Below are 22,689 nucleotides of genomic sequence, written 5' to 3' on the forward strand. Positions count from 1 at the left end.
ACTCAACCACTAATGCAGGTAGATGGCATTTACAATGTCAGGGTTCATGAAAAGAATTTATGGGTGTAATTGTGGATGAAAAGAATAACAGAAATCTCATACATAAAGGTAAGTAATAAGCCAGGGAAAGCACTTTCTGGACCACAAATCACTTCACATTTTTTACAGTTCAATGATACAACAATACTTAAATTAATGTGCAGGTATCTGAGGCAATACTTATGAATGTATATTACAACCACTTTCAATAATGCAAAAAACAGCCATAAGGATAATTCATAACACTGGTTGCAGATAACAGAAATTCCCGTACAGAGTAAGTAATAACCCATTCCCAGGAAATATTTAAAAACTGTTTCATCAAAGAGAGTGGCAATTGAGAAGGGAAATGAATTTGAGGCTTCGTTATGCTCGCACAACTTTTAATATATTTCGTGTTTCTGTATGTGAATCGATACTGTGGAACAGGGGAGCAATGTTCAAGTATAGGCATGCTTCAACAGCGGTATAAACGTATGGTATTCATGTGGTACAGGGAAGAAGGGTATGGTGAACACTAGGGTTCTCGTATATTTACGTGTATTCATTTCATGTATTTTCTACTGCTGGTACATTTATGTGGACTGGTGTTTTATTTTGTTAAAGGTTAAATAGGAAGTAAATCATGTAGTTCTTAGGTGGAGATGGTGTAGGATTAAATAAGCAAATGCTTCTTCCTACTCCTTTTCGAACATGTTCCAATTTTTTTTATTGATTTAAGTGTTTTCATTTGTTCTTATGGTTTTTTAACTTTTCCTCTTATTCTAACATCTTGAAATAAATAATCATTCATGCAAATAATATTATCAAATAGATCTTGTTATTTATTTAAAAAAATAAATAATAATATAAAATGAATAACTTTTAACTTTGACCCCCGTATTATTTTTTGGGGCCACAGCAGTAACGTGGACTCACCAGTCGCACGGCTGGAGGGAGCGGAAAGCCTGGAGAGCTCTGTCCATCCCGGCAAAATCCCAGAAGCGTACGTCAAAGTCATAGCCGCCCGTCACCAGACGGGCACCTGATGGATCCAAGGCCATAGCAGACACCTGAGCATAGGGAGTTCAAATTTAGTTTCAAAAAATGAGGCCATGGGAAGAAAGTGGCTTGAAGAAGGCAGCAGATACCGTTTTGGTGCCGTGTTGCAGGGTGATCTCGTGAGTGTCTGGAATCCTCTTGACAGGAGTCTAAGGTGGGAGAACATAAACATGGATTACCTATTTTCCCACACTATATGACACACTTAAAAGCCTTGAAATTTCACAAGCTGACAAAGCGCCTTATTTTCTGATGTGCCTTATACAGTGCCCTCCATAATTATTGGCACCCCTGAAAAAGATGTGTTTTTTAGCTTCTAATTTTTTTTTTTAATTCAAATAATATGGGACCTTAATGGGAAAAAAAAGAGAAAAATCCAACCTTCAAAACAAGTGGATTCATTCAGTGGGGGAAAAATCCCACATAAAGAAAAAATTATTTGACATCAAATAATGTGTGTCACAATTATTAGCACCCCTGGTGTTAATACTTTGTACAACGCCCTTTTGCCAACAAAACAAGGTCTGGGGACTGAGATGGCCATGGGAGGAGCTTGATTTTGTGTCTGGTGAACCATTTCTGTGTAGATTTGGCCATATGTTTAGGGTCAATGTCTTGCTGAAAGACCCAATGACGACCCATCTTCGGCTTTCGGGCAGAGGGCAACAGAGTTTGATTTAAAATGTCCTGGTATTTCAAAGCATTTATTATGCCATGCACCCTAACAAGGTTCCCAGGGCCTTTGGAAGGGAAACAGCCCACAGCATCACTGACCCACCCCCATACCTCACAGTGGGTATGAGGTGCTTTTCAGCATGCACATCTTTCGTGGCACGCCAGACCCACTTAGAGTGTTTGTTGCCAAAAAGCTCAATCTTGGTCTCATTTGACCAAAGCACACTGTCCCAGTTGAAGCCTGGAACCGTGTGTATTTTTGTGTGAGATTCCATTAAGGTCCCATATTATATGAATTTTTAAAAAGTATTAAAAGCTAAAAAACACATCTTTTTCAGGGGTGCCAATAATTTTGGAGGGCACTGTATATGGATCACTGTCGGTTAATCATGGCATGACACTGCCTTTAGCATAGCCTCGTCTAGTGGATGCATAGTTCAACCCCAACCACTACTACTACTGCGCTCTATATATGAAAAGTTTTAAAATAGGCTGTTCATTGACGGTGCGTCTAATACGACGATGTGCCTTATAGTGCGGAAAATACAGTATTTACTTACAATTACTTTTTTTTTTTTTTTTTTGCAGGTTCAAGAACTTTTGATGGAATTAAAAAAAAAAAGTACTTCGGTACTAACATATTGGCTGCCATTGACAGCGTTAGACACCCAATCCATGTTGACTGGGAGGTCTAGTAGCGATCAGTGTTATCGCTGTCGATCGGAGCGATTGAAATGGATTTGACGTCCATAACTGTCAATGGCAGTGAATGAGTAAAGGGTACAAGCAACAAAATCATCTAGTTGTATAAGGTTAGACTGAAACAAACTTTGCAGAACAAAGAGAAAATGTTTTTAGCTCGTCATCACCATTGCAAAATTGCTCATCGACAAAATATTTTCGTTATCATCATCGTTGATGAAAACAACAGTGGATCCATCCTTACATTTCGACATAGGCCCACGTGAAGGTGTGTGCATTTTAGTCATATGCAGATAGGATATTTTGACGGTATGATAACCTTTAGCCAAAATATCACGGTTTCATGATATTGCAATTACAGCTCTAAAATGTGCTACTTTGAGATATCCAGGTTTTTTAAAAAAATAAAATAGAAAAAATAAACTTTTTCCCATTGAAGAGGATCATTATTTTTCAAAATCTGTGTGTATGACTCGTATGATGTTTACATTACACACATACTCTCTTTCTCAACACAGACAGCTGCCAGAGAGAAAAAAAACACATGTTTTGCCACCGCTAGAGACACTTAACACACTGGAGTTAACTCTCGTAGCTGATGGGAAACGTTTATGACAGTGTTTACGAACCTTTAATTTTGTGTATTGCCTCATAGGAAGCCACCCTACGCAAACATGTTTTACATGTCGGTTGGCCCTCCTCCTCAAAGCTGCGGCAGTCTAATTTTTCTGTAGCCGGTTTTGAAACCCTGACGTTTTCATACTACGGTATACCTTGAAACAGGTAATCGGCACATGTCTAGTGCATATATGACATACATCTTCGTCAATTTCCTCCTCTTCATCATCTTCGCTGTCACTCTGCGTTGTGCCGCCTTCGTCACCAAAAGGAAACGGGGGGCCGACCAGATCATCCTCCTCCACTTGGTTTGAGTCTCTTTGTTGCGGTAGAGGGCCAACAAGTTTGAAATCTGAACTGCTGCTGTTTATGTCCTCTTTTCTGAAAAGGAATTGTCACAATTAAACCCCAGGATTTTCCCCACTGCTTTATCGGTATGAAGGCTCAGAGTGACATCCTACTTTTTTTAGCGATGTGATTGGTCACTAATCATGGCACCAACATACACCGTTAGGTGTCTCATGGCACATAGTCATGCGTATACACACTTTAAATTGTCTGTTAGTTGTGCGGAGAAGGACACTGTTGCACAAGATTCGTCAGAAAAGAATGGCACTGCTCCCACCAGCTCCTCTGCTCGCAGCCACAGCCGATGAAACACCGTCCACGCCCTAGGACAGTCCCCCACCCCATCCGAGTCACCCCAATCAGAGTTCAGAAATAGACCCCAATCACGTGACGTCACAACTCCGCCCCCGACTGGTGCCGCCATAGTAGCCACGTTTACATGGAGCCAAATATTCCAATTGCGATCGGTTTAGATGTTCAAACCGAATAAATGTGTTCCATATTAACACCTCATTCGGAATGAACAGGCCCAAACCGAATGGAATTTCATTCCGTTTCAAAGGGGTGGAATATTCCTTTTCCCAAACCGATTAGAAGTAAAATTATATCATGTAAACAGGGAAGCGGAATGGTGTCTGGTTGCGTTCTTTCTGCACATGCTCCGTACTGACATGGTGACGTCACTTGGTGACGTAAGTAACGTCACTTGCAACATGGCTTCCAAGCACACGCACAGCGCACCTAATTGGAGTCCGGCGGAAAGTTTATATCCATGAATCCCTCCACCAGCCCACACAACTTTTTAAATGAACGGCGTGTCATTCTGAAGTTTTGTTTCCACTCGAAAAGTTAAAACAGCAGCTGATCTGACGATCGATCTCCATGTTTTGCAATGTGACGCTTTGTTTTGATTAATCTGCGCATGTCAGACGGCAGTTGTCAAACGGCCTTTCGGAATAAAGGCAGACACATGTAAACGCTGGATCGGAATAGATGAAGTGACATGTAAACATGAAATTTCCATTCGGAATTATTTGAATCGGTATGAATAAAAGTCAGCATGTAAACGTGGCTAATGTCCGTCAGCTCATCGTGTTTACATATTAACGCTACGCACATTCCTCCTATTAATGCGTGTTTTTCTGCTTGTCTAAGGAATCACCGCCTAGTAAACGAACCCAAAAACCTTCCTGACAATCGTTAACATTGATTAATCACAATGGTGAAGGCATGTGTGGCGGTTGGTTGCAGTAACAGACAAGATAAACTGTCATTTTAGTAGTTGCTGTGTGCCCATTGTTAAAAGGGCATATCTCTAAAGCAGCACGGTTTGTTTATCTCGGTCCATGATGAGTTTGTGTCGACAGCCGTCAGACAGCGGCGAAAACATCAATATGATGCCAACACGATCACAGACATCATCAGGCAGAGACTACGAAGCTCGTCGCCACGGTCGCACAGCAAGAAGGTGAGCGCAACAACAGGTGTTGTGCCGAAAAATAGCCGCCCTGCGTGAAATGTCCCCCCTGATGGGAGCGCCCACACGGAAACAACTTTCTTATATCGTGAAAATGTATTATTTTACTCTGCTTGAATTCATAAATGTCATACCTGTGTGATTGTCATTGGGATATAGTCGTGAAAACCTATGACTAATACATTTCTGTTCAAAGATGGTTATGTGGCCCAGTCCACGATTTGTTACTAAAATACAGTACTAATATTTTGTGTAATTTAATTATTTAAAACTGATCTTACAGTCGTAAATCCATTACTGTAATGCGTCCCTGAAAACATTTAATGTTTTCACGTCAATAAAGCGTTATAAATAAGCGCTCCCGTCTGGGGGGACATTTCACACGGAGCAGCTATTTTTCGGCACACACCGTCCCGTTGTCGATCAAGTTTCATTGTACAATCGTGACAACGGTGACGCTCAGCTGACCAAATGTCGGTTTATATTCGGGCCGGTGCCGATTTTGGGTACCCGACTCCTCATCGTGACAACTGGAGTACGATTGGAAATTTTGTGGTCTCAGGACGAGCTCTGATGCACGGGACGGGCCCGGACGGGAGGAAACATCGGTTTGGGCATCAAATATGGATCTAGCGACTGGATCAACCGAAGCTTTTCCAAATAACGGCTTTTATGCAACTCATCCAATGAGTTTACAGCGTCTGAAAGCACCGGGGTTTCCATAATTTGCAAGGGAATCCACCTTTAGAAACTACGATCATTGACAATACGGACACACAATGACGGAAAATATGTCAGCACAATACAGCGATCACGTGATTGTGTGACGTTGGTGATTGGGGTCTATAGGATGAAGACACGAACAAGCCCCCCCGAATTCGCAGCAACAGTTCGTATTTTGAAAAACTCCTAAGTTCAGTCTCTTTAAAAACAAAGTACAATATTATGAAAATTTCATTTTGTTTCTTGTCTACATGTAAACTTGCAGGAATGTCTGTGAAACAATAGAAAATAGTTACCTGGAGGCTTTTTCTGTGTCTTTTTGTATGGGGACATATGTTGAGCATTCCCCTGGCGCCTCCATTTCTTTCTGTCTGTCATCTGAGCAAAAACAATGTTAACAACAGACAAACAAGAGAAAAAGTGTGTTCGGGTTCATTATTCACCTAACACTTGTCGACTCCTTTCGATGGCTGTACGCCGGGTCTGTTCAAAAATGGCGTCCAGGTCGAACGTGCGGGCTTTCTTTCCTGGTGGCGACAAATTTAAAAGTTTCAAGGGAACGCAAATGATTATTATGCACTTTTTGTTAAGCTGTTATACATACCAAAGCCAGAGAATCCCATAACTGAAGTGATGTCTCCATCATTATCCAGTCTGCCTGAAAATGACCAAAGCACAAATGCATTTATTTTTCATTGTTTATCAAGGAAGTCGGTCTTGTACTATTTGGGGTTGGGGTGCGGTCAAAGAGCAACACGACAGCAAACGAAACGAAGTCACAAGCACAAAGGTTTGTGAGGCACTTTTCGAGCGTCCCAAACCTCAGGAAACCTCAAGAAAGTGGTTTTATGGAACGGTCCAACCAACATACGGAATGAATGGGTCTCTGTGCGCAAAACTTTGCATGCTATCAATGGCTCCTGATCTCCATGCTTGTCCGTTAATGGCGCCTGATGTTCTTTGGGTTTCAAACTGAAACATTATTTATATCTCTCGCGGATCGGTATCAAGTGGCTCGCAGACCGGTGGTTTGGGACTACTGGTGTAGTACTGTAGTTGCTGCAATAGGCAATTAAAGGGTTGCACATGCACCGGATAGGTAGTGCGGGCACGCCAGGTACCATACTGACGATACCTGTATGAAAACCACCAATATGAACAATACACCCTGCGTGTTTTCTTGACTGTGATTGGCTCTCAACCAATTCAGGGTTTACCCCGTCTCCTACCCATAAAATTAGCTCGGAGATGCTCCAGCACCCCCGCAACCCACGTGAGGATAAGCAGTACAGAAGATGAATGTCTTCTTAAATGCATGTAACAAGGCTTGCGGCAAAGCCAACTTTAGCGTCATTATACAGTCTATACTTTTAAACTTTCAGTGTTGCTTCGCTTTGGTTTTTACTTAGTTGGTTTGACCACGACTAGACGCAGCTCTTTCCATATTACAGTATTCCATCAATGTTCAAGTTATGGATCAAACATAAACAAAACAAGGGCTAAGATATCACAACACGAGCTGCAATCTAACAAAAGCGCAATTTTCCTCGCAGATATTAGCGAAGCCGGAGGAAGTCATACACGAACTTACAATTACAATTTATATTCAACTATGTGCCCAAACAAACAATAAAATTCAGATTCGAGTACCTCCAGTGCTGCTTGTATCCATGTTGGACAACGGATTGACGGAAGTAATTCTTCTTCTTCTTCTTCTACGGAGTTCTTCTTCTTTGGGGTTATGGCAAATAGATATTATATATATAGGGCTAGATGTCTACTGCGTGCTCTGATACAACAGGGTCTGACGTCGTTGTGTTGTATGTGCATGTTTTTGGGATGTTGGAGGAATGGAACACGAAAATATGGCATACACGGAAAATGACATAAAATTATACTGCACAACGGAATAAGTGCCGAAATAAAAGGAAAATATGTAGAAATAAACTAATGAAATATACAGGGTGATACAAAAAGAATGTGCCAAAACCATTGTGGTATATTATCAAAAAATATAATAAAATCATAACTAGCTGGATACAAGTATTGTATATAACTCCAAGTTCTTATTTCATGCTTTACAAGTGCTCAGTGTGACCACCACCAGCTGCACGGACAACATCAAGCCGATATGACTTTTAATTTGTTAAAATTACTTACTTGTCAAAAAGACATATTTGAATTCTTATAAAATTATTAATTAATAATTCATTCTATTTCAATGATTTTGAAATTAATTAATGCGTGATGATTTTGGCACATTCTTTTTGAATCACCCTGTATAATGAAAACATGTTTAAAAAACAAAATAAAAATAATTGCAGAAGGGTCACTCAATCGCAGGTCCAATTTTAGAAATAGGCAGATAACAAAAAAATACACTGTTGCATGAGGTATTAATTGTTTATTGTCAAAATAAATTGTACAATATGCCCTCTCAGAACAGAAGACATCTTGTTGAAGATTAAAGTGACATTTCTGACACTCAATACCCAAGTGAAAACGTATAAAATTCAAGCAGAAAAGTGGCAAAAAAATAAAAATCCAAAACAGTGGACATACAGTGCATTTGGAGTATTCACTGCACTTCTTTTCCCAGGTTTCATAATACAGTATTGCCATACTCACACATAATGGTACACATGCTTTTATTTTTGAGGGGAGTGGGGTGCAAAATAACTTTTGAACAGTACTCTATAAATGTGTAAATCTGTAAATGTGATGAAAACCAGACGGGTCTGGTGTCTGAAAAGACATTTTACAGGACTAATAAAGGTTTTCCAGGTTTGACCTTTGGGGTTAGGCTTTTGTTTTTGCATTGAAACCCTTTAATTATTGTATTGAAAAGTGCAACAATGTGCTGACTTTGTCAGATGCAAAATAATAATAATAATAAAAATAATAAAAGTCATGGCTTGTAACTCGAAGACTCCAGTTACAGAACAACTGTGTTGAAATGTGAGGTAAGTATGTGAACTGCTGTGGGCTGAAGTTCATTGACCATATCTTATGGTAACAAGTCTGAAGCTCACGTATTAGTCAATTTTTCAAGTCTTTCCTGTCTACAGCTTGCAAGACGGGGTGTCACTGGCCAGACGGGGGCGAGGCTGAGGTTAGTGCAGAAGGGTAATACTGTTGATATGATGTTTGGTCTTCAAGCATCTGAAAATTGCACCGAAAGCTGAGCCAGACTTCTGGGGCGCCACGATTTCCCTCTGATTTTCTGGCCAACTTATTTTAATTTTCCCATGATTTCAAACAATGAAGCAGTGTTTCAGGTGTGGTCTTAATACATTGCCGTCAATTAACTCACCGGTTGTCATTTCACCTATCAGGCACTTCTAGAGCCAGGACCTCATCATCTGGACTTCATCATCCATGTTCTTTAAAGACATAGTACTTTTTGTGTATGTAAACTTTTGACATTGGAGAAAATATGATATTATATAAGAAATGCTCTCATTATTGTGACATTTAAAAAATAATTTCAGTAATTTTGACTGACCTGAAATGGGAGAGGTTTAGTCCGATTTGACTTCAGACAGCAAAAAAAAAACATCTGTTTTTGCATACATACATACATACACACCCCCCCCACACACACAACACAAAGACCTGACTGTATGGCTCTTATGGAATCACATTTTAAAGTGTTTTTTTAGAGGGGGGTTAGGGTAACGAATAGGATTAGCTATAGACCACACTATGCCCCCAATTCCAGTCTCTTTTACTCTGCAGACAGACCCTTCTCCCCAGTTTTTGCTCACAGCACAAAGACCCAAAAAATTAAATAAATAAAAACAACCACCAAGTGATGGCTCGTAACTCAAAAACTTCAGGTACTCATAAGGAGGGGGACCACAGTGACAGATAGAAAAGCTACGAAAAAAATGTCCCTTTACGATGTCTCCTCCGCGGTTGCCATCCTCTCGATGGCCGCCCAGTCGACCTCGCTGAGGTTGCCTCCGCTCTCCGACAGTCTGTCCAGCCAGTCCATAGCTGCCACAGATCCTCTGGTGCCGCTGTCCCGCTGGTCAATTAGTTCTCCTGGGTGTGTTAAAAGCTGGTCTTCACGGGCCCTGGCGGAGGTGATTGGATGCACTCTTGAAAGAGAGGTCCCTGAAGAGAGCGAGAGAGCACCTAATTGATGTAATATGTCTGTAAATCATTTGCATAGCTTGACCTTTTCCACAACCGGTCAACTGTGACATAGGCAGGTGTGTGCAACCCTCCAAGATAATGTCCAAATGACTGAAATCACAAGATTGATTAACTAATTATTTTGTACTGTTTTTAAAAGCTGCTGTAACAATTTTGTTGCTCTGTAACTCAATTTCAAATTCAGAGTTAAGACTACAAAAATAAATCAGTTTTAATAGGATGTGCCTGAATTCAGTTTTGAGCTCGATGAATACATAGGTTTTGTTAATGTGAATTCTTAGTTTTTGATTTTAATATTATAGATTACATTATACGAGGGTCATTCAATAAATAATGTGAATTTTGGGGTATAAGGACTTCTAATCTAATACAGATAGAGGTTTTCCAACCAAGAAGAATTCTCCAAGATTGAAGAGTGTTCAGTTAGTTTCTGGTTTCTGAAGGGTGCAAACTAGTTGAAATTTATAGGAGAATGTTTCAGCTGAAAAAATGGCTAGAAGTTTGAAAGTAAGGATAAAGTCATAAGTGTTGTGAGCGAATGGCTGAGACATCAGTCCAAGAATTTTTACGCTGAGGTGAGACAATGTGGACGCCTGTGCACAGTTGAGAAAAGTGTATGTAAGTGCTGGGAGACTACGTTGGGAAAAAAAAGTGAGTATCTACTGTATCTTTATTAGAAGTCCTTATGCCGAATAATTCACACTATTTACTGAATGACCTTCGTATAAATACAGCGTTACCTCAACATACGGTCACATTGACATACAATCCTTTCGACATCCGACCTAAAATTTGACTCATCATTTGTCTCGACATATGACGACATGCTCGGAATACGACGATTTAAGACACCTGCATCCATTTTTATCAGCTTGTTACATCTGCGGTTGCGGTTCCAACACGAGACATGTCAATTGAAACAAAGGAGGACATTATCAAGTTTCTTAAAGGCGCCCTGAACCTTAGTTTTTGACATTATTTTTCATAATTTTGGATGCCATTTTACCAGGTTTGCATGACAATTTGCTGTGAAAGTGCCCAGAATGAAATTTTTAAACAAATTTAGTTGAACATCATCATCAACAACAACCAAACTGTTGATTCCACAATTTTTGCTGGGAGTTGTATGATACTGTTAATGACCTGTTTGTGAATCCTACCTGGTCTTTGCTGTAGCTCTGTACTCCCGCTGTCCTCAGACGGTCTTCTAGGTGCTTCGGCAGTCCAAGGACGCCGCTGGGCTTGCGTTTGGCCCGAGTGACGCTTCAGACTTTCGTCTCTGCTGTAAAATCCACAGAGAATATTTGTAATCCACCAAATTTACGGAATTCAAAATAGCATGAAAAAAATACATTAAAGGGGAAATAGTATCTTTCTTAAATTTTAATTTATTCAGAATTTAAACAGTGAAAGCATTTTAACGCTATAGACAGTACTTGATCAAAACTGTGTGATGCTTGATAAACATTAAAGGTAGCGTTTGTTGCCATGGAAGGGTTAGGGTAGGCACCTGTGATTTCCAGCAGCAGGGGGAGCAGACGTGGACCTTGGAATGGGAACATCAAGGACTAAAATATTAGAGCTGGTAAAGGGCTTGGTTTGAAGTTTCTCTGCCAATGAGGTAGCGTCGCGGAGCCTCTGGTTGAATTGTTTCAAAATAATTGCCCTGACAAGCCAAACAAAAACAGAGCCATGTTTTAAAAGTACATATAAACATAAGCATCCTTAGAGCCCATCCCTGCTGACCTTGGGTGACTCGTCACCAGCCAAAGAAAAAGAAGCATTCAGACTTACAACAGTGGGCAATTTGAAGTACTCATTTACCTAACATACATGTTTTTGGAATGTAAGCTTAAGAACCTAGAATGAAATGAAGAACCTGAGAATTATAAGGTGGCTATGATAACCGTTAGTGCACCATTCTCTGTTGAGATTAAATGAATCTCGTCTTTTCTACACCGTTCATGTCCAGATTATATTAAATATACTACTCCAGTCTGGCGATAAATATCGGTAATATCGCAAGCGGCTCTCCTCTGAATGCTGCAGCAGAACGGATCTTTTTTTTTTTAATACGCTTGCCATTCCACATTTGAGTGCATCTGCATGCGGTAGAATCCACGGAAAACTTTTAAAAAGTTCTTCTTACTTTTGCTTTTCCTGTGTGATTTTCTTGCCGGTCACTTGGCTGGTGGATTTCTATAAAAAAAAGAATATACATGAGTAACTACATGGATGTAACGTGGTGGAATATTCTTGATAGCAAGTAAAGATCTGACTGATGTCCTGGAGAAAGGTTTGAGCTCCCTCTCACGCAGGCTGGCTCTCTGTTTTTGATACACAGAATGTCTCTCCCTCTGCTTGCATTTCATCCACATTCTCAGTTCCCGTCTTTCATCATCCTCGTTTGGATCCACGCGCCTCGGAGAAATCTGCCGACTGGGATCCTGTTGCTCATTCCTGCTTTGTGTGTCAAATTGTCTGTCAGTTCTCTGATCCTCACAAGTCACTCATGAATGAGTGGGAACTGTACCTGCTGTCAAGTGAGTATAAAGACGCTTCCAGATCAGACTGGGATATATAACCTTCTCGAACCAATCCTTCCAGGATCTCTGCTGTATCGGACAATCCCGTTTGGTCCAGACTGTCATTACCTGTCCTGAAAACGTAACACACGGAAGACAGAGCAGTTAAAATATCGATTAACTAAAAGTTGTTTAAAAAACAACAACAGAGGCTCAAAAACACGTGGGAAAAATGTGGTTTTGTTTTTTAAGGACACCTCAAATGTCCAAATGTTTAAAACCACAACAATTATTTATACATAAATTAATGCAAAATAATAGGGATGTCCCAATCCGATCAAGTGATCAGAAATCGGGTGGATCGCGCCATTTTTCAGAGGATCGGAATCGGGTGAAAAGGATTGGGTTTATAATTAAAAAGATATATTTATGTTTTTCTGCTTCATGCTCTTCCAGTGCCACAGCCTTTCACCCTTCCTCCTGCTAAGCAGTGCAGCCAAACTGTCCAGCTTGCGTTTGGTACTTAGTAAACGATGATTGACAAGTTTGTAGCTTTAATCTTGCCAGAGTAGCTTGGTAGCTCTACGATGAAACGTACACATGTGTCAATCATCGTTAAACTTGCTAAGTGTGCTGTGGCAACTCAATGTGTAAGTGAGAGGCTGTTCTCTGCAGCGGGTGTGTCAAAGCATGAGTGGACTCACTCAATGCAGCATTGAGTAAAAACAATCATTTTTCTACATTTTTCTTGTTTGGAAATAATTCACATTATGAAGGCGGGATGGTGGGACAGCTACATATTTGGAACTTTTGTGAAAGAAAAAAACAACAACTTGTTTTCAGTATCAGATCGGGACTTGGTATCAGCAGATTCTCAAAATCAGGTGACTGACTCGGGTGCAAAAATATGCAATCGGGACATCCCTACAAAAAGACACTAACGAGACTTTGAAGCCACATACTCATCAAATGTGTCTACTGTTCCAGTTGGCGTTTGATCTGTAAGAAGAGAAAAATATTACAACACGACAACAAGAATTGTAATGAATGGTAAATAATGGACAAAACATTTAATGACACATTAACCATACTTAACTCATTAGCTGGCATTGAGAGAGAGCTACTGTATGTCTACAATATTTGAAATGGGAGAGCTTGTCCATTCTGACTGGGAGATTCAAAATGGATTAGACATTTAACATAGTCAATGGCAGCTAATGAGTGACACATTAAATGACTACAAGAACAGCTGCCAGCAGCCACACATTGGTGAGAAAGGGTTATAATAAAGAGTGTTTTTACTCAAAAGGTTCTGCATGTGACGAAGCTGAGAGGAAGATGGATGTGAAGCTTGGGGCTTTCTTTCAAGGTTGTGGTAGACATTGCGGAACACATCATCTTCCTTGTCCTCCTCTTCCTCCTTGCAGATGTCGGGTTCTGATGCAGCGTGAGGTTGAGGCTGTGGGGCTCCTTTGTAGCAATCAAAATGCAAATATTGAATCAACATCACACGCATATGTAATCTGTTAAAAACACGTCACATGCCATCTTGTGACACCTCTGACAAAGACAGGGGACTCGGATGAACCATTTCAGGTAAAGAATTAAAAAATAGAATATTGTGTAAATTTATCTAAAAGACAAACAATACACTTCAATGGATTATAGACGTCCAATCTATTTTAACTGGCTGGTGTGGCAGTGATAACACCATGCAACACATATTTTGTTCCCAGGTTCTAAGAAGTATTTCCTAGTTTGTCCCGTCGCATTGACATATAAAAACACTTTTGTTTCCCAAAAAGTCTGGGTTTGTGGTCACGACTTTGAAATTCTATTTTGCACTTTTTTTTTTTTTTACTGTTGCGCTTTGGAATGGTAACATAAAGTATATATTTACATATATGAAGGACAGGCCAAACGTTTGGACACACCTCATTTAATGCAACACCAATAAAGGTCCCAACCCCATTGATAAAGCAATAAATTCCACTAATTAACCTTGAAAAGGCATACCTGTGAAAAAAACATTCTAGTTGTCTCCCTCTTAAAGCTCATCGAGAGAATGGCAAGAGTGCAAAAAAAGTAATCAGAGCAAAGGGTGGCTACTTTGAAGACTACAAGATTATACACTTTTAGTTATATCACCTTTTTGTTGCTAAGTACATAATTCCATACATGTTCATTCATAGTATTATTACCTTCAGTGAGAATTTACGATGTAAATAGTATTGAAAGTAAAGAAAATGCACAAACTTTTGGCCTCTATTTGATTTGAGATATCTCAAATCAAATTTATTTCTATAGCATTTAACAAAAACCTGAGAGGTCCTCAAAGTGCTTTACAACAACGATATAGTTCATGATGAATAAAAGGCAGGGAAGTATTATACAATGACATTAAGAAGAAAAAAAAATGCGATAAAAGTCAAAACAGCAAATAAAAAAATAAAACAGATAAAATCTTAAAACATTACAACCCTTAAGAAATAAAGCCACTAGTCCTACCCTAGTCAGGGAAAAAAAAAAAAAAGTCTAAAAAAGTGGGTCTTTAACCGTGATTTAAAAAGGCCTAGATTCGTAATGACGTGGATTTCAGGGGACAGGCTATTCCACAACATGGGGGCAGCAACTGTAAAATTTCGGTCACCCCACTGTTTAAGTCTCGACCTTGGAAATTGCAGAAGAAGCTGGCCTGTAGAATGAAGAGCCCTGCCAGAGTTACGGAGGGTTAAAATCTCTGACAAATAAAAGTGAGCCTGGCCATTAATAGAATTAAAAACAAACAGTGAAAGTTTTAAATCAATTCAGGGTGTCCAAAAAGTCTCTTTATCATTTCAAAAATTAATTAAAAATGCAATTGATTAGATAATTTTATTTAGATTTCTTCTATTGTATTCAGCGTTTATTGAAGTTTTTTTTTTTTTTTTTTTAACCTCTTTTAATACACTTCTACATGGGCACCATTGGTTGCACGAAGCACATCGAGACGGTACTCGATTTCTTGCCATGTTCGCTGTAGCATAGCCTCATCAATGGTGGCAATGGCATCAGTAATCCTTCGCTTAAGGTCAGTAATGTCCCTTATCTTTGTTGGATACACGATATCTTTAACATAGCCCCATAGAAAGAAGTCATTTCCAGTCCGATGGATTGGAAGGGATGGGCCAATTCCTTGGCCGCCACGTTCACCAGATATCAACCCCCTGGACTTCTTCAATAAACGCTGAATACAAAAGAACAAATCTGAATAAAATATCTAATCAATTGCATTTTTAATACATTTTTGAAATGGTAAAGAGACTTTATGGACACCCTGTAAAATGAACTGGAAGCCAGTGGAGCAATGATAGCACGGGGGTAAAATGTTCACGTCTTGGTGTACTGGTTAAAAATCGACCAACAGTATTTTGAACAAGTTGCAGACGAGAAATAGAAGAGTTGAGAAGAGAAGACCAACATAAAGTGCATTGCAGTAGTCCAGCCTTGAGCTTATAAAGACATACATATGTGTACATGTACATTTTCCTACTTTCCTACTTACTTTGACCTGAAACACAAAGAAATAACTTTTATCAAATATGTTCAGCATAATTAGGACATTAAATCGGAAATTTTGAATACAGCCTCTAATTTTAGCAAAACCAAACTTTTACCTTTTTAGTGGCACTCGTTTGGACCGAAGCAGCACAAATAAAATGATTAAAAGAAAGAAACAAAATTTTATTTTTTTTCTGTTACATGGTGTAATTCATTCCCAGCCACGCAATTCAAATGTTTATCGCCATCAATGGCCCTGAAAGATTACTGCAATCCCTCAAGAGTTCAAAATGATTGGATGTTTATTACCATAACATTGGTAGCCAATGAGTTAAAAGAAAATGTTTAAAATGAAACACAAAAAGCTTACTGATTTCAAGAGGGTTCTTTCTCACACTGATGTGAGTGTATTTTGGCTGTGATTTGGGCTTTTCTGCTGGAAGAGACAGTCTCACTGTTTTTCTTATTGCAGGCTTCACATTCGGCGGTGAGACTGGGGAGTCTTTTTTTGGCTTGTGGTACTACACGAAAACAAAAACATGCTTTAGTTATTTAATTCAATTGCATAAATAAGCAGAACAAACAAACTGTACCTCCTTTGCCATTTTGGACATGGGCAAGTCCTTTTCCAAACAGTCGGCAATGTTCTGCAGCAGAGCCAGCTGTGAATCCAGCTTGGACAAGTGGGATGAGAACCAGACTGCGGAACTTTCAGATGGAAGATTGTGAGGCACGTCTATTCTCGAGGTCTTGGTGCTTTTAGAAAGCTCAGAGTCTGTTGAATCTTCACTGTCATGCAGACAGATTTGTTCCAGTTCTCTATTGTGATGTTTATCGCTCCTTGGCATCTTCGTACATGTACTGAGCTCAAACTCTGGTAGTTCCTCGTATGAGTCTCTCTCTGGTTCCCTGTTGAGCTCAGTGATACCCATTTGAATTTCTACAACCAAATAACAAAAGTCCAGTAGTGCCTTCAGTTACATTTTCATGACCAAACTGATATAGTATTTCACAACTAGGGATGTCCCGATCACATATTTTTGCGCCCGAGTCAGAGTCACCTGATTTTGAGAATCTGTCAATACAGAGTCCCAATTTGATACAGAAAGTTTTTGTAAAAAAAAAAAAAAAAAAAAAAAGAAAGTTACTGTCCCACCATGCCGCCTTCATAATGTGAATTATTTTTTAACAAGAATGACATAGAAAATGTTTGTCTTTATTAAATGCTTCACTGAGTGAGTTCACTCAAATCCACTCGCACTTTGACGCTCACGATGCTGAGAAGAGCCTCTCACTTACACAATGAGATGCCACTGCACCCCTATGCAAGTTTAATGATGATTGACATGTGTGCCTTTGATCATAGTGCTACCAAGCTTCTCTGGCAAGATCAAAGCTACAAACCTGTCGATCATCATTAACTTTAAGTATCAAACGCAAGCTGGACAGTTTGGCTGCACTGCTTAGCAAGAGGGAGGGTGAGAGGCTGTGGCACTGTACAAGAATGAAGCCGAAAAACATAAAAATACTTTTTAAATTAAAAACCCGATCCTCTTCACCAGATTCAGATCTTCTGAAAAATCGGGACATCCCTATTCACAAAACTTTTATTTCAAATCATTTTTTCCTCAAATGAAAAGAGATGCGAATAATCAGTTTAGTCTTTTTTTATATAATTTATTTGAATAATAGCTGATTGAAAATCTACCTCTTCATGTATTTCTGGCAGAAACAGAGGGACCTCTACTTACGAACGTTTCTACCTACAGAATTTTCAGGTTAAGGGACGCCTCAAAGGGAAAATATTGCCTCTTGTTAGGAAAGAAATTTCAGGATACGAGGCAAAAATACAGTATGGCTGGTACTCGCCGCTCCCAGAGTTTACTGAGGGTAACATACTGGACTGTCTCAGAAAATTAGAATACACAATATTCTAATTTTTTGAGACAGTCCTGTGTATATATACAGGACTGTCTCAGGAAATTAGAATACACAATATTCTAATTTCCTGAGACAGTCAGTATTGTGTATTCTAATTTTCTGAGACAGTCCAGTACATATAGTTGCTGCCATTGGCTACTGCCTAGCATTCCTGGCATCCAATTGGCTTAGCGGGACCTCGACTGTATATGTATGTGTATCTGATTGTCCTCTTCATTCGCTCCTCGTGTTCCGACAGCTTTACATGAGTTTATTAACTTTATTCTTTATTCTTCTTTTTTATATTATGCACAACTCAGTGATTTTATGTTTTGTGTGCAGTTATCTTTAATTGTAACATGTATTTGTTACATGTTTTTATGCATTTTTATGCATTATAAAAGATTTTTGTCTGAATTTTGGGAGGCTTGGAACTGATTAGGTAATTTAGGTTATCTTTACTTTCAAGTTGCAAACTACTTCCAAAACTAATCAATTTTTTAAGTAGGGGCACCACTGTATGTACCGTTTTCCACTAAAACAACCCAATAACAGCAGTTTTAATGAGAGAGTATTACTTTTGTCACTTTGACATTGAGTAAAAGAAATAAAAATTGGTCAAGTATGTTATACCATTGAATTAATGCATTTCTAACTTGCGCCCTTACAAGGCTGGGAAAAATTGTTGGGTTGTTCCACTGAATTGGTATAGACAGATTAACTAAGATTATGTTATTCATAATAAACACATTGCCAGAAAAGTACGGTAAATAAAATTGGATTATTGCACATTCATGCATGCAATGATGACATGCAAAATCCAGACCTGTTTGATAGACGGTTTTAGGATTTTTGTCATTGGCAGGGTGAGCACTCTTTATGAGGGAGGTGGCAAGCACGTGAAGCTGAGCAGGTGTGAGTACAGGAGGGATTGGGGAAGCTTCTTTGTTTCCAGAACTGGCAGGAGGCGAATCCCAATGCGACATCCCTTCCTCGATGTCCAGGACACTCAAGAAGTTGCGGCCACGCTTATCCTGGCACAAATGATAAGATTAGTATTAGTAGATTAGTAAACCTGCTTGCTTACAAATGCACATTTTGTTTATTTTAATGTGATTAAGAAAGTGAAATTTTCCTTCTCTTTTCCAGGACTCAAACTTAAAAAATATAACATTGCCATTGCCAGAGTTGATGTGGTTGTGGATTGTGTTCCCCCTCCAAAAATTAGAGTGTGTGTACAGTATATTCTGTGTTTTTTTACTAATATACTGCATATATTTTGTTCAAATTTTGTTTCTGGTCTAGTATCTTACCAAATTCATTTTTTCTTGTGATGGAGTGATATCTGCATATGGAGAAGGACTGTACATTTTCTCAGTTGGGCGTTCTTCCATTTTGTCTGGAGAAGTAGTGGGTGACTCTGACTGTGTGGCAGTCATTGCTTTGTCCACAAGAATGGGAGAACATTCTGAAAGAAAAAAAACAATGATTGTTTCTCATGCACCATCTGAGAATCTATTTACTGTAATTTGGGGAATTTACGACACACTTGGCGATGAGCCGCATCCACCATATTTTACAAGAAAATTATAAGACACACCGGAATATACAGGTATGTGCCCTGTTACTGACTGGCTATCTGTTGAGGGTGCAGTCTGCCTTTCAACCCAAGTCAGCTGGTATATGCTCCAGCACGCCTCAAACATGAACAGGGTAACCGGTGTTATAAACGAATGAATAACTAATTGTGAATTGTGTGAGGAAACCAACATGCAACATACAGTATGGGGACAAGAAGGACTGAGCAGAGATTCAGACGCAAAACTCAGAATTGTGAGTCGACCATTAGCTCACCAAACTGCCAACGTATCAATGTTTGCCTTAAATCCAAGAAAAGGCTTACCTTGCTCCGTGTTGGTGAAAGCATCGTAGCACTCCGGAGGTCTTTTAAACGTGGCAGCGAAGGCATGGAGCTCAGCTGAAGTCGTTCTCACCTTGTCTAGTAACGCGTGACCAGTCAACACAGGGGGACTAGATCCAGAGGATCTTGGAATGGTTTCTGAAAACAGCAGAGGCACAATGACAACATTATAGTAAATTTTATCATAGAGGGATATTCTACAGTTTTTATTACAAACCACGTTGAATGTCAGATTCTTTTGTGGGGATGATTTCCTCGGAGTCCTCTTGTGGCTAATCAAATACATGAATATTATTAAGAATGTTGTTGGTAAAACAAATAAAATAAACACTACCTTTTTTATTGTGTCGATGGACTCATTTGGCAGCTTTGCACTCAGTTTCCCTTCTCTCCTCTTCTGCCTGTAATCAGACAGTCAGTCAAACTGCTATCCTGTGGAAAGTATTCATCAATATTGCACTTCAGGTTACTGTGCCTCTTGCTGGAGGAAAACGTAGTGCCTCGGTGTGTTTCTGCAGAGTCGTTGACTCTGAGCAGTTGTAGCCGAGCTTCCTCGTTGTTACGCCTCACTGCCACCAAACCTGCCAACTCCTCAAGGGAGATGAGGCGAGCCTTTTGGGATGCTTGATGTGCTGGGATGGACATCTAGGGAAAACAGATTTGAATAGCAGTGGGAAATAACTGTTATTGGACTTAAAGGAGGAGTTTCCAATTAAAAACAAAATCACATCAACTTTTTCAAAAAACATCAGTATACACTAACAACAGCAAATTAGTAAAGTGATCTATTAAAAAAAAAAGAAAGAAAGAAAAAAAAAATCACGATTTCCACGATACATTTCATAATTTTATTGCTGACACTGCGCTCCGTGGTCATCAACATGTTTTGAACCCCCCTGCCACAAATGTCAAATTCTGCCTATGGTTTTGAGAGTGGATACAAAGATTTGATTTTTTTGTAATTTTGAAGCTTCATTTTACATATTTGCTCATATTTTAATGCTTAATCTCCGTGGATCATCTAATTCAGAAGACAATTATTTTATCCAGCGGTAATGTCAAGTTTAAGTACATTTCATAGTACTTGAAGCCAGTGTTGTCAGTAACGCGTTAGTAAATTACTGTAATCTGATTACTTTTTTCAGTAACGAGTAATCTAACGCGTTTATTTTTCTACACCAGTAATCTGATTAAAAGTTAGTTTCCTTAGTGTCTCTGCGTTACTATTTTTTCATTGCCTCATAACGTATGTAAAATGAAGATTGTAGTCATGTACGAAGAGCATTTTGAATAGAAAATGCTAAAGTAAAAGGTTCCCGGTACGTGTTTCCATGACAGCCTCTTAGCGATTTCCTGTTTTGGTCTCGTGTCACATGTGTTGTGGAACTGAAGGCGTGGGCCAGGCGGGTGGACATTGGAGCCGAGTGTTGACACGTTGCGAGGGAATGTTGATCTGTGGATATCCATGAATGAAGGTGAGTATTTTTCCTTCATTCTGGAGGGTATCAGCAAAAGGTTGGACTTCCTACATGCGCGGCCGTTTCGTAGCTTTGCTGTAGCAACGATGGGCAGTCATCACTCTAAGTTGGCAAGCTTTGTTTACATCATATGCGTGTTGCACATTTATGCCGTGAGGTGATGTGTTCATTTAGCATCTGTGGAATGTGTTGTAAGTCCGATTGTGTGTAAAGTGCTTAGTTGCCGCCACGTTTTGTGGCCAAATTGACCGCGTGTGTGTTGAGAGGAGTACTTCCGGGTTGTGGACGCGCATCCGCGCCCGCCACCACCTTTGCAATTTTGTGCAGTCAGTTTGCATTGTTTTACATTGGCACTGATATGCTGTTAACCATAAGCCGAAATTCAGAAGTTTTGACATTAGGTTAAATCTTAGAGTTAGCTGGGTTTAACTGGTCGGTGGAGTTGATTTCAACAAATTCCAAGCAGTTTGTCAGATATTTGTTAGTTTCAGGGCTCCGGAGTGGCTAAACTAGCGCAAAATTCTGATATTCCCCTTTAAATTCAATCATCGGAAAGTCAATTACATGTGATGACATTTTTCTGTTGTCATTCTTATGTTGAGGCAGCAAAATGAAAAAAAAATGCGTAAAAAGTAACTGGCAGATTACTTTTAAAGTAACTTACTTTGATAATGAAGTAATCAGTAAAGTAACTAGATTACTTTTTTTTAGGCGTAATCAGTAATTAAATTACTTTTTCAATTAATCTGTGACAACACTGCTTGAACCACAACGTACTATTATCGGGAAGGGGGGGGGTTATCTTCACCTTTTGCGATAATTGCCCACTAGGAATACATAATCCTCACCTTTTTCAGTTTGGAGTTTAAACATAAAAGCTGGAGTTTAGGTTGTTCGTTCGGTGGCACTGAGGGGACAAGGAAAGGCTTGGAAGGAGGAATTGGTGAAGGTAGTTTGGGGAGGTTGATATATTGTTGTATGCCAGGATGAACATGTAGCAGACGAAGGTCACGTGTCGCCCCGGAAGTGGGATTATTGTGACGAGAACTCCTTGTAGAGGACTCAGTGGGAGTTCCGTGGCCAAACCTAAGGTGTCTTTTCTGTGCCAAAGGCACGCCTCTCGTCCTTTGCTTGTTTCTCTTTCTAATGCTATCCAGCTGGAGTAACTTGAGGCCCGAGGCTTGAGAGGATGTGTTTATATTAATATTACCATGAGAGGGCGCTGTCCTATTAGTATTGGCGGTGATCAGAAGCCCTTCACCGGATGGCGTTAAACTCGTATGCTCCGGCAAATAAACGTCTGATGGTCCCGCTTGAACAGAGAGGGGTCGAAATTGCTGAAAAGGAGAAAGAAAAAGCGTGATTAGCATGAGTGTGTATTCAGGAATGAAAGGAAGATGATAAGATATAATTGGGAATAAACGAATGGGTGTTTTTACAGGTTAAATTAATCGTGCAAATATGAAATTAAACAGATCGTCACCTCGCGTCATCTTTTAACAAACTGCGGCATTGAAAGAC

General features: G+C 39.6%; 2 protein-coding genes across 3 annotated transcripts in view; both read right to left on the reverse strand.

Moving 5' to 3' along the window:
- LOC130905619 (WD repeat-containing protein 70) overlaps positions 1–7,377 on the reverse strand; it is a 70,476-nt gene extending 63,099 nt beyond the window's left edge. The window contains exons 1-7 of the mRNA XM_057819176.1: positions 7,274–7,377; positions 6,228–6,281; positions 6,067–6,150; positions 5,920–6,001; positions 3,276–3,456; positions 1,170–1,229; positions 958–1,091 (exon numbers count right to left, since the gene is read on the reverse strand). Coding sequence (XP_057675159.1) covers positions 958–1,091; positions 1,170–1,229; positions 3,276–3,456; positions 5,920–6,001; positions 6,067–6,150; positions 6,228–6,281; positions 7,274–7,295 — 617 coding nt within the window. The 5' untranslated portion in view covers positions 7,296–7,377. The remainder of the gene's footprint in view (positions 1–957; positions 1,092–1,169; positions 1,230–3,275; positions 3,457–5,919; positions 6,002–6,066; positions 6,151–6,227; positions 6,282–7,273) is intronic.
- A 665-nt stretch (positions 7,378–8,042) lies between these two features.
- The window catches only part of cplane1 (ciliogenesis and planar polarity effector 1), a 66,836-nt gene continuing 52,189 nt past the window's right edge, over positions 8,043–22,689 (reverse strand). Inside the window, exons 31-47 of one of the 2 annotated variants that reach the window (XM_057819175.1) lie at positions 22,017–22,505; positions 20,166–20,335; positions 20,025–20,091; positions 19,908–19,962; positions 19,673–19,828; positions 19,083–19,237; positions 18,596–18,803; positions 16,443–16,789; positions 16,220–16,370; positions 13,612–13,779; positions 13,272–13,308; positions 12,318–12,443; positions 12,064–12,244; positions 11,934–11,983; positions 11,295–11,450; positions 10,945–11,066; positions 8,043–9,742 (exon numbers count right to left, since the gene is read on the reverse strand). In XM_057819175.1, coding sequence (XP_057675158.1) covers positions 9,522–9,742; positions 10,945–11,066; positions 11,295–11,450; positions 11,934–11,983; positions 12,064–12,244; positions 12,318–12,443; positions 13,272–13,308; positions 13,612–13,779; positions 16,220–16,370; positions 16,443–16,789; positions 18,596–18,803; positions 19,083–19,237; positions 19,673–19,828; positions 19,908–19,962; positions 20,025–20,091; positions 20,166–20,335; positions 22,017–22,505 — 2,859 coding nt within the window. In that variant the 3' untranslated portion in view covers positions 8,043–9,521. Of the gene's footprint in view, positions 9,743–10,944; positions 11,067–11,294; positions 11,451–11,933; positions 11,984–12,063; positions 12,248–12,317; positions 12,444–13,271; positions 13,309–13,611; positions 13,780–16,219; positions 16,371–16,442; positions 16,790–18,595; positions 18,804–19,082; positions 19,238–19,672; positions 19,829–19,907; positions 19,963–20,024; positions 20,092–20,165; positions 20,336–22,016; positions 22,506–22,689 lie in introns of both variants that reach the window. The other variant, XM_057819174.1, reaches the window with a different exon arrangement.

Source organism: Corythoichthys intestinalis, chromosome 17, assembly GCF_030265065.1.
Source record: "Corythoichthys intestinalis isolate RoL2023-P3 chromosome 17, ASM3026506v1, whole genome shotgun sequence".
NCBI classification, from domain to species: domain Eukaryota; kingdom Metazoa; phylum Chordata; class Actinopteri; order Syngnathiformes; family Syngnathidae; genus Corythoichthys; species Corythoichthys intestinalis.